The sequence below is a fragment of the Lytechinus pictus genome, chromosome 1, assembly GCF_037042905.1.
Source record: "Lytechinus pictus isolate F3 Inbred chromosome 1, Lp3.0, whole genome shotgun sequence".
Taxonomy (NCBI): Eukaryota; Metazoa; Echinodermata; class Echinoidea; order Temnopleuroida; family Toxopneustidae; genus Lytechinus; species Lytechinus pictus.
The window spans coordinates 38,863,175-38,877,665 of record NC_087245.1 but is presented as its reverse complement, the minus strand read 5'-3'; the positions used below and the strand labels follow the sequence as shown (position 1 = coordinate 38,877,665).

Below are 14,491 nucleotides of genomic sequence, written 5' to 3'. Positions count from 1 at the left end.
TAATTTTTTGATTTGTGACAAGGATGATAATCCATGCAAAATGTATAAAATTCTGATTTTTCTATTGATTTTTGATGACTGAAAATGTGTCTCTATCAGGAGCGAGCGTCAATTGATTAGTCCATTGATATACTGAAGGTACAATTAAAACTGTTTTCAATTTTTGAGAAACTGATATTTCATTGATTTTTTTACTACATGATATATGGTAGGGTTAGGGTTAGTCAAAAATTAAAATTATATAAACTTTTTTAGTGTTTGATAGATTTTCCTAAAATTTTCACCAATATCTTTTTATTATGTTTGTTGCCATTTTAACAATGAAAAATTGTCATGGAGAACTTCCCCTTAATGGTACGGTATCTGGGGTATATTCTCTATTTTATGCTGGTTATGTAAATCAATATTTTGGTATGGACACTACATGGATGTACAGGCTTCCAAACTGGATTGTTTTGTCTTGGCTTTCTTATTGCATTCAAACTTAAACATTTTTGTTTGGTATTTGTATGTTGGTAAATGGGAACGTATGTTTGATGAAGAGTTTGTTGGTGATTTGTACAGATAAATATTATAAGCTTCTGAAAATCCTTGCATCTAATCAGCTGAGAGCAAAAATAGCACTGACAATACTTTTCATGTAATGCTCCTCTGTAGAGCCTTGTGTCATCTGACGTGTTGCCAGACCTGATTTCGATTGGCCGTGGAGCACAGACTGCACTGTCCGATACAGATTTTTAGGGATGAAAACTTCCCGCATTTTAAAGCATAAAGACCTAGTATAAATATAACAAGGTTACAGCCAAAGTGCATTACAGTGACATTGTTTCATTACACTTGCAGCTTTAATTTTACATCAAAAAGTCTCTCCTTTAAACTCCGGGATTGTTCTCTTTGTCAGTTGATATACTTCTTCTTTTGACTATTTTTGCCACAGCTTTTGTTCATTTTCAATAGCTTATTATTATAATCATATACTTATCCATAAGATTTTTTTCTTTCTTCAAGGTCTTTTATTTTATTCTTGGTGTATTGATCAACTAAATGATTTTTTTTTTCATGACTAAAAACCAAATGCACCAATTCTATTTTTTTAAGTATTGGTTTATTCTGGGTTTTGAATGAAAATATTTCTTAATTTTGCACTATATTAGCTAAATTATTTTTTTTTTCAAAATGAAAATGACTTGGAACCATAATGACAAAGTAGATGGAGCCAGTGTATTATATTTGTTATCCAAGTATGATATGGTAATTATCTTCAATTATTGTTGCAATAGCCATGTAAAATGTGTACTTTAGCCATTCTTGGTTTTCCTTAAATGTGAGTCAATGACCAGAATGTTTATCTGAACTTGTTCTTTTTCATCTTTACATCCAGGTGTTATGGGTGTGCAAGCTTTGTCGGAAGAAGCAGGAATACCTGACAAAGACAGGACAATGGTATCATGGTGGGACAAAGACACCCCCTTCTACTCCAGGAGACAAACTCAAGCGATTGGCCATGTCAACAGAATCCCTGTCTGCAGCCCTATCATCAGCACCAAGCACTCCTGGGGCAGGAGGACCTCCAAACACACCCTCGACGACTGCGGCAAGAGCCGGAACAATGACGACAACAACGAGCCCTTCATCGACGACAACGGTGACAACGACGACCAAGACAGTATCACCAGCATCATCGACATCATCGAGCCTGAACCTTAGGGACAGAGAAAGACTGAGTGATAGCAAAGCGCCTTCCATACGTGGACAACCGGGTAAAGACGGGACACCTCTAGGTGGAGGCCAGTCCAAGGGTCTGTCAAGAGGGGGTAGCCAACATGCGCCTTTAACACGCCAGCTTTCAAAGGATGATGACTCTGTACCGGGCACCCCTAGACCAGTGCATAGACCACATGGTAGAGACAGCTTGAGACATGTACATGATCGGGATATACCAGGGAATAGAGGGTCAAGGCGTGAACCTCTCCACGGCTCTAGCGGGGACTTGCATCATAGAGATCAGGATAGGCATCGGGATAGGGATAGGTACCCTCGCAGGGACCGACCGGGCGACCGTGATCGGTCAGTAAGTGGTGATAGATATGGACCCAGACAGGCTGGGGATCGTGCCAACTATGCAGGAAGGGGAAAGCTTCCAGGGCCCGAACACGAGCCGGACGGTCGCAAGTACCCCGAACCAGATCAATACAGAGATCGTCGGGAACGTTACCCTGAGAATGATCGGTATCCTCCCAGATACCATGAAGGTGATGGGCCAGGGAGAGGCTTTCCTCCGGAAGAACGATTCTACTCGGATGATCAAGAGAGGGGTAGACATTATCACAAGGAGCCTGTGTCCAGGACCGCAAGTGGACGATCCCTGGACCGTCAAAGACGGATGTATGATGATCCTCAGCAGGAGTTTCTGCAGGATGTTTACTCTGACTCTTCTAGTGTTGTAGGTAAACGAGATTCAATCAATAGAATAGAAGGAATGGAACCTCCTTCGGGTCCTAGTGAGATCGAGCCTCATATAGAGAGGAGACCTCGTGATCGCGATAGGAGAGACCACATAACTCATACAGTGCCATCGAATGTTCGCGAGAAAGAGCGTATCCCAAGTGACTTTGGGCCACCACCTGTGCAATATGGAATGCATCGATCCTCGAACTATGGTAATTCTGCCGGGAAGCGAGGAAACCATGGGCATAGACACACAAACGCGGGGGAAGACATCCCTGACGCGCGAACGCGGGATTTATACGGAGTGCGGACTGACGTGACGCCAAAGCAACATCTAGACCCCAGTTCGGCGGCGGGGAAAGTGAGTGCAAAAGATTCGCGCAAGACGGACTCCATGATACGCAATGACTCTTTAAGTTCGGACCAAAGCGAGTGTGTGCGCCCGCCACCTCCTAAACCGCACAAAGGGAAAGGGATGAGGAAGAGACGTGATTACTCATTGAGCAGTTCCGAGGAGGAAATAAGATCAACGCCAGACTATACCAGCTGCGATGAGGGGGAAATAGAAAGCGGTAGCATCAGCGAAAGAGGTGAGTACATATCAGGCAAAGAGTTTGAGCAAGTTAGTTTCTTAATTTCTGCGGCGGTGTTTCACAAAGAGTTATGTTGGAAATAAAAGTGCACTAACACTTAAGGCTTTTTTTACCTAAATATAGCACCATTTTAACCGAAGACTATATCAGAACTCCATTTTACCACATTTTCTTGTAGAATTTTAATTTTGCGTCAAAATTAATCCATTGAGAAACTGAACATATGCATGCAAAGTCTAGACTTTGTCAACGGTTGGCTTCTACAAAATTAATTGATAATAGTAACTTATAAACTTGACAATAGTAAGGGTAGGCCTATGTCTCATTTACCATGAGAACTGTTCTCTAGATTTGCTTGCATTGATTATATAAAAAGCTTTGTGATCCCCCCCACCCCCTCACAATTAGGGTCAGGTAACCACTTCTTGGGGGTGCAGTTTCACAACGCAGGAATAGTTTAAGTTGCATGCAGTGAACACATATCTGCATTTGCCAGGTAGCAGTCAGGAGTATGCATGCTACTACGTGCTCAGTCATCATTTGTATTACAATGAATACTATATGTGCTGATTAGTGTTTAAACATGATTTTAAGTCTAATTTGCCTTTAAGTCCCTTTGAAACTCGTCCTTTGATCCTTACTAATTCATTTAAAGTGAAGCGTAACTCTTCGTGAAGCACCCATCCGATTTATGATAAAAATATTGCTTGCGTGTGAGATATTCCTCCGTCCACTGACAAAAGGAAAGAACTCTGTGGGATGAGTTTCTGAGTAAATGAGGAAAATGTGTCATTGTTTAAGCTTAGATACATAGAGTCACTTGCTTTTTAAACATCTAGACTACATGTATATTTCAGAAATTGCTGGCTATGTGTCTCCAATTGCTTGGCCATCATTAAGAGCATACATGAAATATACCGAATCAAGAAAAAGTTGATTTTGACTTGAAAGTAGAGTTGCTCCCTTTTGTCAGTAGGTGGTAGTATTCTTTTCTTGTATTTCAAATGCTACAATAACTTGATTGTCCTTGATCATTGCATTGATATCTTATCTTCAAATTTTGATTCATTATGTGTTGTGTTTGCCTTTACATTGAAATAATAATATTCATGACTTATTTCATTGTTACATAGAAATATTTAAAGGCTTGCATGGTTTTTACTGAATTGCTTCATGAATATAAAACAATATTTTACTTCTAAAGAAAAATAATAATTTGTTACTGACTATTTAGAATGGAAAACACTTGTCTTTTATGCCACAAATTACAAAATGATAATTGAAAATATAGTATACAGATATGACTAGAGGACAGCATTAAAATAGCAAAATAACTAGTGTTAGAAGAGATAGGAAATGAAAAAAAAATTAATAGAAAAACATTGATATAATTCATCCAAAGCATGAAATCATGGAGAAAGGGAGAGAAAATGTTTTTGTGAGAGAGAGGGAAAATAAAAAATCGTACCAGAATGTATGATTTAAGCTGCATAAAGAGTGTACCTAGCACATCGATAGTACCGACTGCCAGGCATTAATGGCCTTCTAAACAAATCATGTCAGATGTCGTATGTATACTATGTGCATGTAAGCATGCCGTATCAAGGGGGCAGCTCGGTGACATGTTTTTACAATATTTGAGAGACTAGGCATCACTTCAAATTAGATTTATTCAGATGTAGAAAATTGCTCCGACCTCGCATGTTTACCGGAATGGGGAGGTAAATACAAAGCCCGGGCATATACCAACGAGATTGTCTCTCTCTCTCTCTCTTTCTCTCTCTTCTTTCCATACTCTGTCCATGCTTCTTCATTTCATCAAGACCCAATTTATTGCGAGAGTCTAAAATTAGCACGGGGCGAGGTAATGCAGGCAGCGTCCGACTGATTAGTTAGGAGGCCCTCGTGTGTCGAGATGGGGAGAGCGTTGACAGGAGGGTGGGACGAAAACGTCCTCAGGATATATGGGCATTTGAAAGAGTATTTAATGATGAATATCAGGAAAGAAAAAAAAAGGGAAAATCTAGTCATAATATGGTGACTCTTGTAGGTTGTTCTTTTTACCTTTGACCTTGAGTCATTTAAGAGAGCTTTTTGTAAGCTATGTGAAGTGAGTATCAAAATTTGCATCCAATTATGTTGGCCTGATTAAGATCATTGACATTCTTAAATGTTATGGATGAGTAGATCAGATGTCGTGATGACGTGATGACAAATCAGATGCACATAAGTTTTTCTTATCATTATTGAATTTTCAAATTATTATGAGAGATATGGAAAGTTATTTTCAGGAAAGATTAAAGAAATACCGAGACATTTGAATTTGAATCCATTCAGCTTTCATTCAGTGTTTTATATAAGGTAGTGACAATGTATAATTTTTCTGAAATGAAATGATATATTTCACATGATGAAATAACTTTTTTAAATAGTATGTGTTTTATATGGTACTTAATGCTGTTAGTTCTGTTGCACACTAATAATCAAGCTTGAAAGTCAATCCTTATAAAATGGTTTTGAAATTTTCATTAATTTGCAAGAATTACATATCAATATTGAAGTTACTGAAAGTCAAATAAATGCAGGCATTTAAAAAGTAGAAAAAGTAAACGTTATTCTTAAAATGGTAGAATCGTCAAATATGGAAACCCTTTTGCGCCATAAGTACAAATACAATTTTGAAACCACGGCCAACACACCATACTACTTTCATCAGTGTTAATTTATGGTTATCAATTAACAAATTTTTTATCAGGACATGGAAATCGGTCAATTTGCCAACACCGTAATGGTGATTAACAGACTGGATGGTGAACATGAGAAGGCATGAACAAAAATTAGAAATGAATTTGTACTGGATTTTAAAAGCAATTCCGGTCATGAACTTTTGACCTTTTACATCAGTTAGATGGGATGACAGAATGAAGGAAACAAACATGAGAAAGGAAATTTAAGGAGGGGATCTTGCTGACCGGATCTGCGGTCTCATTTCACCCGTCCCTCGGGATCTTTGCAGTCACTATTTTCAAACCTCATTAAATGGGAATTGATGTCGCGCAGAAGCCATGCAGTAGTCTCAATCCATACCAAGCAACTTCCCCCTCAGTAATGAATGATTAATGATTCTCGCTTCCACCTTAAAAAGGGAAACACTAATAATTTACTATTAATGAACCGTCTGTTGAAATTGGTTTCTACAAACAAGAAATAAATTTACAAAAAAAATGCATGTCTGCATTTGGATTTTCTTTTCAGTTTAAGGGGGAATGAACATTTTGATTTCATGCAGTAGTGAAAAATGACACTTTATAATGCTACTGAAACTCCAGTTATATCCTTGCTGAACAGAATTCAGGATTTTAATTTCCATTTATTGGAAATAATATAGATCCATTTGATCATTCTAGAGTGGTTCATGTTGTTGTGAATGACATTGACTTGCAAGATAAGGGGAATGTGGTCTAAGAATAAATGAATATTACACATGATTGAAGAAAAGAAAAAAATAATTCTATAAAGCACTAAGAAATTCCAAGCACATGTTTAATTTCAAATTTTTTTTCAAACGTAAAGTCACAGTTTTTTTCTTATTTTTCTTTTATTTTTGGAGCTTGCATCTGACAAGTGTTATCATTAAGTATTTTGTCAGGGATTTGTCTCTTACTAATTTGCTCTGAGCCAATCAGATGCAAGGATTTCAGTGGCTTATAACAAATTTTCAATCAAAATCAAGGACTATTCGTTCACTGTATAAAGTAGGTACTTTCACATCTACTGAAGATGTCTCAATTATTTTTTTTCACTGGCAGTTGTTAAAAGCTTGCAGTTGAATGGCTGGGAGCAAATTTTGCCTATAAAAGTTACGGGAGAGATGTTTTGTGAAGCGTTGCCTGTACCGATACGCTCAAGATGGGCATGCAGGCATGACGACAATAGAACAATTAAATGCTGCCATGTGAAACCCTGCATGTACTCCAAGTGTGTTTGAGAATTCTTCATCTATATGAACTCATATTTGGTCAAGGGTGTTTGCAAGATGTAGGGCAGAGTCTATGCGCACTATCAGGTCATCAGCTGTAGGGAAACAGCATAGCATTAATTATGCATTTATGTTAGTTAATTCTTTCTTGCATTTAGAAGGGGGTCGATCCATAATGGCCAATATTCACAAGATGGTTTTAATTGTACCATGGTACAAAACCAGGGACTATGCATATTTCTTGTATTAATGTCTATATGGAGTGTTTTTAGCGATGCAGCAAAAAATGTGTATTTGGTCTGCAACAATTGCCTGTCCAACACGAAAGCGTACCCCTAAAAAGGGCCAAAATCCGAAGGATATCCCATAGGCCCATGTACAAAACTTGCTTTTCAATGGAGTTTTTAAGCAAATAAAAATGGTAGTGGTATATTTAGAGAGAACAATTAATCCATTTAGAAATAATCAACTGCATTTTACATTGGTTGCCATTTCATAGATTAAATCAGTGACAATTGAAATTACTGTGTTCTGAAGTAGAAAAGTATACTGCTTTTAAATGGACAGCCTCTTTCTCATAAATGAGTATAACATGACCAAAAAGAGGAGGAATAGGAGGAGAATGAGAGAGAGAGAGAGAGTGCGGGGGGGGGGGGGGTGCTTCATGAAGGTGGTTATATCTACCTACCCACATCTATTTCAACATAACAGGAATTAATTTTCCATAAAACTGTGAACTTGCCTGGTTGAATAAAACTGATGCACTTCTTTCTTCATTATTTCTGTCACATTCTGTCAATGTGAAATACATGTATTATTCTCCATCGTAAAAGACAAGTGTTCTCCACCACTCACAACTTGAATTTGAACATTACTTTTGAAAACCTACAACCAGTTTGTTACAATCTTATACTTCCTCAGTTTACTTCATGCATATGGTAATCATTGCAAATCTTTAACATTGTTTATACAGATTTTTTTATTCATGGATTTGTTTATCCGAGGGATGGCATGAATTATAATATGATATGTTTTGCCATTTGCCTATTTACTTTTAACCACAGAAAAAAGCATAGTATTATATACAATTATCTGTGTGTGTACTCAATGATAATCATTGTATGCTGTGCATGTCTGAAGAAAAGTTTTACTCTCATGATATTTGTAAAGTTGATGATGATTCATATTAACTTTCTAAATATAATAACTGTAAAAATGATGCATAAAAATCATTCTCGTCCTGAAAATATGCATAAATTACCATAATTGTTAAGTATAATCAAGTATCATTTATGAGTAACATACTTTGATTTAGATAGTGATGAAAAACAAATTTTCATTATTAATGATGATAACATGAATTATGAAGCATCTGATTTCAAACCATATGATTTTTGACTATTTTATTTTTGTGAAATATCATTAGGAAATTTTTTTAATATTTTAGTTCATTCTTAAACTTGGTTTGTTAAATAGCCACCTAGTCTGTGAACATATGACTGACCAAAATTATTGTTGAAACGGTATCGATTAATACATCTTTCATGAATCCTAATACTTTCTGAAAATGCACTAGTGATACTACTACTCCTTCTTCTCTTAACATGAATAGGAAATACTAAAATATATTTCTTTGTATGCTATTTGTATGGATATATATTGATTGAGCATTTTATATATATATATATTCCATTTCAACTAATTTCATTGTGGAATATTTCAATGCTATTATGACTTTTATATCAATTATCATATATCTTCATTACCCATGTGGTCTGATTATTCATCCAGTTTTATGGGAAGCATCTCATATTTAAAATTCTTATAAAACATATATTTATCATGAGTAGAGTCTAACCCAGATGCTCTTAGTAACCAGAGGCGTCGATCCTGGGGGGGCAGGGGGGGCGATCGCCCCACCAATGAAAATATTGGGGGGGCAAACATATCATTTTGCCCCCCCAATAATTCCGGATATGCATTAAAAAAAAACAAGATTGTAATGTTCAGCAAGCGAGATTGAGATACACAACTCGTTCTTTATTTAAAATCGTGCTCAAAATGTCCGCTTTTCAGATTGGAATATAAAAATTTTCAGCTCGCGCTTCGCGCTCGCATCATTTCTGTAGCAAAAACCCATACTTTTCATGATTAAATTGGTGAATGTAAATGTCCCATTTTCAGTTCTAAGCCTCAAAAGAACTGCTTCAATTTGCAATCATCTTTTCTTGGATATATAGCTTGTTCTTTATCAAAAACATCCAGTAAACTGTCATTTTTTCAGATCGAAATATCAAAATTTTCAGCTCGCGCTTCGCGCTCGCATCTATTCTCTTTTAGATACAAATCTTAATCATTGGTACCAAAAATGCTTAGAATATCAAGTTTTCAGCTCAGAATATAAAGAAATTTGAGCTCACTCTCGGCACTCGTACTATATATCTGTGTAGTGAGATACGTGTCTGTGTCTCATGAGTCATACATATATATAGATATATACATATATATATATATACATATATACATGTATATAAATATATATATATATATATATGTGTGTGTGTGTGTGTGTGTGTGTGTATATATAATATATATATATATATGTATGTGAGGGTGTGTGTGTGTGTGTGGGTGGGTGTTTTGTACGATCGAGCGCCTTTGGAACGTTAATGATTTCGCCCCCCCAATCTGAAAAATGGATCGACGCCCCTGTTAGTAACCTCTTACTACAAACTGCAGTGAGTGGAGCATATGGGCGGCCTTATACTCGGGGAGCAAGAGTGGTTTACCTGACATGGCACCATATAGTATATAAAGTACACAATGGGTTTTGATTAGTACATATCTGTCTGCTAATTTTTGCTGGATAGAACAGTGTCAAATAGTGTGATCACAGTGTGTTCACACTGTGAAATGTGTGAAGATGCCAATCACACTGTTAAAGCAAGCAATTTCAACAGTGTGAACGTGGATACCTCAACAGTATGAGTGTTAACATAGTGGACTATTTGAAAATGTGATTCACTCTGTTAAAGCAATCAAATTCAACAGTGTGAACATGGATACCTCAACGGTGACACGACAGTTGCTCCTGCGAAATTTGCTCCGGTCTGAATATCTCGGATGGAATAGGGTTAGAGTTACGATAGTATAGAGTTTTGGGGTCAGAGTAATGTAAAGATTAGGATTAAGGTTTATATAGTTTTAGAGGCTAGGTTTTAGGTTTTCCTTAACATGCAGATTTCACATCGGAGCAATTGTCGCCGGAGCAAATGTCATGGAACCACCTCAACAGTATGGCCCGAATTCACAAAGGTGGTTTTGAAAACCTACGGTTGAATCCATGATTTATGCAGATTTCCTGTATAAATGAGGCTTAATTTACCACATATATTACAAAATTCCAATGCTAATGCGCGCTTTTGTCACAGTGCACCAAATTGACGCCTGTTACCATGGTTATATAGATACGCTATTTTATTCATGAGTCCATTGTTTGAACAGTGGACTCATTAATTCAAAACAGTAGACTCATGAATGAAATAGCGTGGATATATAACCACGGCAACAGGCATCAATTTGGCGCACTGTGACAAGAAACACGCATCAGCATTAGACAATTTTTAATATACGCGGTAAATAAGCGTAATTCATACAGGAAATCTGCATAAACCATGGGTTCAACCATTGGTTTTAAAAACCACCTTCGTGAATTCGGGCCTATGAGTGTTAAAAGAATGTTCACATAGTGGACTATTTTAAAATGTGAATAACTCTGTTAAATTGCTCAAATTCAACAGTGTGAACATGGATACCTCAACATTATGAATGTTAAAACTGTGTTCACATAGTGGACTATTTAAAAATTTGCTTCACACTGTTGAAATGCTCAAATTTAACAGCATGTAAAGTGCTCCACAAAGTGTGTGAAACTATTCTTTCCAGTGTTAACACTCACTAGGATGGACTACTCAAATGATATGCTGCGTAAGGATTTTAAATGAATGCCTGTCATAGCAACATCTCTAGCATTTACAATGTTGTTAAAAAGCATGTCTTGTATAAAACCTAAATGACAGAATATGGAATTTTATCAAATACAGTACCAAATTTGTCAGTGATAAAAAAATAATTGCTAGAGATGTCAAAAAATACAAGAATTTACAAATATTTGCATCAAATATGAAATGTATATGAATTTGTTCTTTTGTATTCTCTTGACCTAGGAGGAGTCTGAAGTAAATTTATTTTAAAGATTGTAGGCGATTTTTGCTCATGGGCCATAGATTACTCATTTGTAGAAATTCATTTTATATCTTGCCATGTCAGTGCAATCCAAAATGTTGGGTAGGCCTATTGCTACCAGGTATGATGTGATTTACAGATAATAACGGACATTGTTAACAAAACATTCAATTCTCCCCATGACCTTTGGTTGCCGCTGGATATAACCTTTGACCCCCCCTTAAACCAGGTGAGCTAGACTACTGGGATGAGAGGCTTGGTCCTGATTCTGCTCCTCGACACCATCGATATCATCATCATCTTCACAATCACCATAGCAACCATAATCATCATCCCCGTCACAACAACCACGGTCAGACCGCAGCGGACTCGGCCCTAACACTGGTGAGCTGAACCTAGAGGCTAGATGTCAGGCGTGATTTTTAACCCCCAGTCCTCACTCTCTTCTCTGCTAAACTTTTAATTTCTACCTCATTTCCAAAGTAGATCATGCTTACTGAATTGGTTTTTTTTGTGATGTAATCCATTTTCTGTGTGTTTGTCTCTTTCTTTTTTTAATTCCTTTACAAAAATCTCATCCAATCCCTCCTGTTCACGAAACTGCTGACTTAAAATAAAAAACACAAAAACTACTCCCTTTCCTTTCTATAACATTAAAAAAAACACTTGGAATTGCACATCCCTTGTCTGAAAAAAATAATGTACCCCAAATATCATGAAATTCAAATTGATTGTGACCTGATTCCCGTGACCTCAGGGTCAGGGGAGTTAGACATCACATCCAGTCCCGCTACAGCAGGATCCAATAACCATCCAGGGCTTGCGTCGGGTCACGGGGTCAAGTCGTCCCCGACGGGGGCGCCCGCGCCCTCCTCCTCCTCCCATCACATCCGACACCACTCTGAGTCGGAGATAAACCTGGTGTCGTCCCCCAAGAAAATTGTGCACTTTGGGCGTGGCGAGGCGGGGCACTCGCTGGAGGAGGACGACAGACAGATCAAAGATTCGGGGATCGACACGTGTAGCAGCACCACGCTCAACGAGGAGCATAACCTAGGGGCAAAGGTCAGATGTCAGTTCATGAAACAAAACTTACATGAGTCATGTCAAAAGGTCGTTGCTTCATTATATACTGTATATATATATGAATCATGCATGCAAGCACGCTCAATCGTTTGTATTGCACCACCTATTCACTGCCATGTTATGCTTATGTCATACATGTTGCCAGCACGGTAATCATTTGCATGATACGTATAGCTATATTACTACGCTCTTACATTACTATATTTTTTCGGGGAATAAGTTTCCTGTTATCATAGTGCAAATTGCTCCACATTTTTAAAGACTGCTACAAATGAAGTATTTTGTGCAGCGGACTTTTACGTAGATATACAGAACGTTTCTCTTATGACCAAGAATGCTTATCACATTTGGAAAGCAAAATTATATTCCCTGATTTTTATCTAAAGGCACCTTTTATGTAATCAAGCGAACTTGATATATAGATAGCTCTCTTTAATACTCAAACATTAACATTAATACTCAAAGATATATTAAGCCACACTTGTGTGTATTTTCCATATGTATTTAATTGCAAGAGGATACACTTTTAAACACAAACTGTCTTTCCTGATTGAAGTAAGAAGATTTGAATGCACCTTAAAAAAAAATTGAAAAAAAAATTCCTTGCATTTTGATATGCACTGATCAATGCTACACCTATTGCTGATTTCACCTTTCTTAGTTATCTCAAAACACAACTTGCTTACACATTAATTAGTTTTCTAATGTTAAGCTATTGTATCTAAATATCTATCATACGTATATCTTAGTTATGATGAGTTTACCACAAGATCTTCATCCTTTATGCATTAGCAATGCATGATGGAGCATTATTCTTCTTTGAAAATATTCATGTCAGATAAAAAAAGCAATTTATTCCAATAGAAAACCATCAAAATAGATATAGGGACAATTGTTTGAGACATATACTCTATCATTTGATTACAGAAAATCTTGCTTGCATGTGCCTCATGAAAGTTAAGTCAAGCTTTTGTGTTATATAATGTAAAAAAAAAAAGAATAACTGTAATCAGCTTTTTTATGTATGGCTGCCTTATCTTATGTTCATTGAAGCATGACATTATTGACTTCTGACCTTTGACACTAGGTCAGATCTTGCTGTGGCCGTCATCAAGCTGATGATTTCAAACTTGATTTTCAAAAACTTTTAACAAATCCAGTGATTTCAGTCCTTTCATTCCCATTTTTGTCCATTTCTGCATTCCATTTCATTTATGTTTTTTTTTTTTAAATTTGATGTACGAGCTATTTTTGTGGTTTGAATTTCATGTGGTTGTTGTTTTAAGTTCTGAGTGTGTATTAACGCATCTTGGGAGCATATCAAGATGCGAATAGTCAGTGATTTTCACTGGCGACTGTTACAAGCTACTGAAATCCTTGCTTCTGATTGGATGAGAGTACATTTCAAGTGAAAATCACTGGTTATTTGTTTCATGGAATTTGCCCCTGGACTTATTTGTTCTCACCTTCCTCATTCTGTGAAGTTGACAAGAGCAAACACTATTTCATACTTTTCCTCCTACACAGAAAACTTTGAAAGGTCAAATCACCCATTTCACCTGTCCCCAGACAACCCCCTTTATAATAAATGTGAGTAAAATGACACACTTAATTGAGTCACATGTCACACTGATCGAATCAAATGGAAAACATCAGTGAATCCCATAAAACATTCTCCTTTTTTTTGTCCAACGACACTCTAACGTTATGTGGTTACGCATTATGTGTGTGACACACTCTATAATGTAGGTTATACATTGTGTGGGTGACACGCTGATATAAGTACGCACATTATATGGTGTGATACCTTAGGGTTACTCAGTAATGTAAGTCATACGTTATGTGTGATACACTTATGTGGGTTACATATTATGTGTGTAACACTCTTATGTGTGTTACACATTACATGGGTAACACACTTGTGATGTAGGTTACACACCGCTGTGACTGTAAAATGAAAGGGTCACCACCTGGGGACAAATCGGAACTCATATAAGAGAGTTGTTTGACCTTTGAAAGTTGTCTGTTTATGTATGTTTCTGTCTTTCCACTTTTCATCATTAAAATAATTTTGTAGTCTTTGGCTCTTTCCCCCTTTCACTTTTTGACCCTATGAGTCAAATACATGCATGGTATATAT

The 14,491-nt window shown here is 36.8% G+C and overlaps 1 protein-coding gene across 12 annotated transcripts in view; it reads left to right on the top strand.

Annotated features, from left to right (window-relative positions):
* Nucleotides 1–1,385: 1,385 nt before the first annotated feature.
* The window catches only part of LOC129262450 (regulating synaptic membrane exocytosis protein 2-like), a 37,743-nt gene continuing 24,637 nt past the window's right edge, over nt 1,386–14,491 (top strand). For 8 of the 12 annotated variants that reach the window (XM_064102547.1, XM_064102529.1, XM_064102521.1 and 5 more), the window contains exons 1-2: nt 1,386–3,038; nt 11,495–11,649. In XM_064102547.1, the coding sequence (XP_063958617.1) occupies nt 1,505–3,038; nt 11,495–11,649 (1,689 nt within the window). In that variant the 5' untranslated portion in view covers nt 1,386–1,504. Of the gene's footprint in view, nt 3,039–11,494; nt 11,650–12,022; nt 12,331–14,491 lie in introns of all 12 variants that reach the window. The other 4 variants (XM_064102534.1, XM_064102503.1, XM_064102495.1 and 1 more) reach the window with 1 other exon arrangement.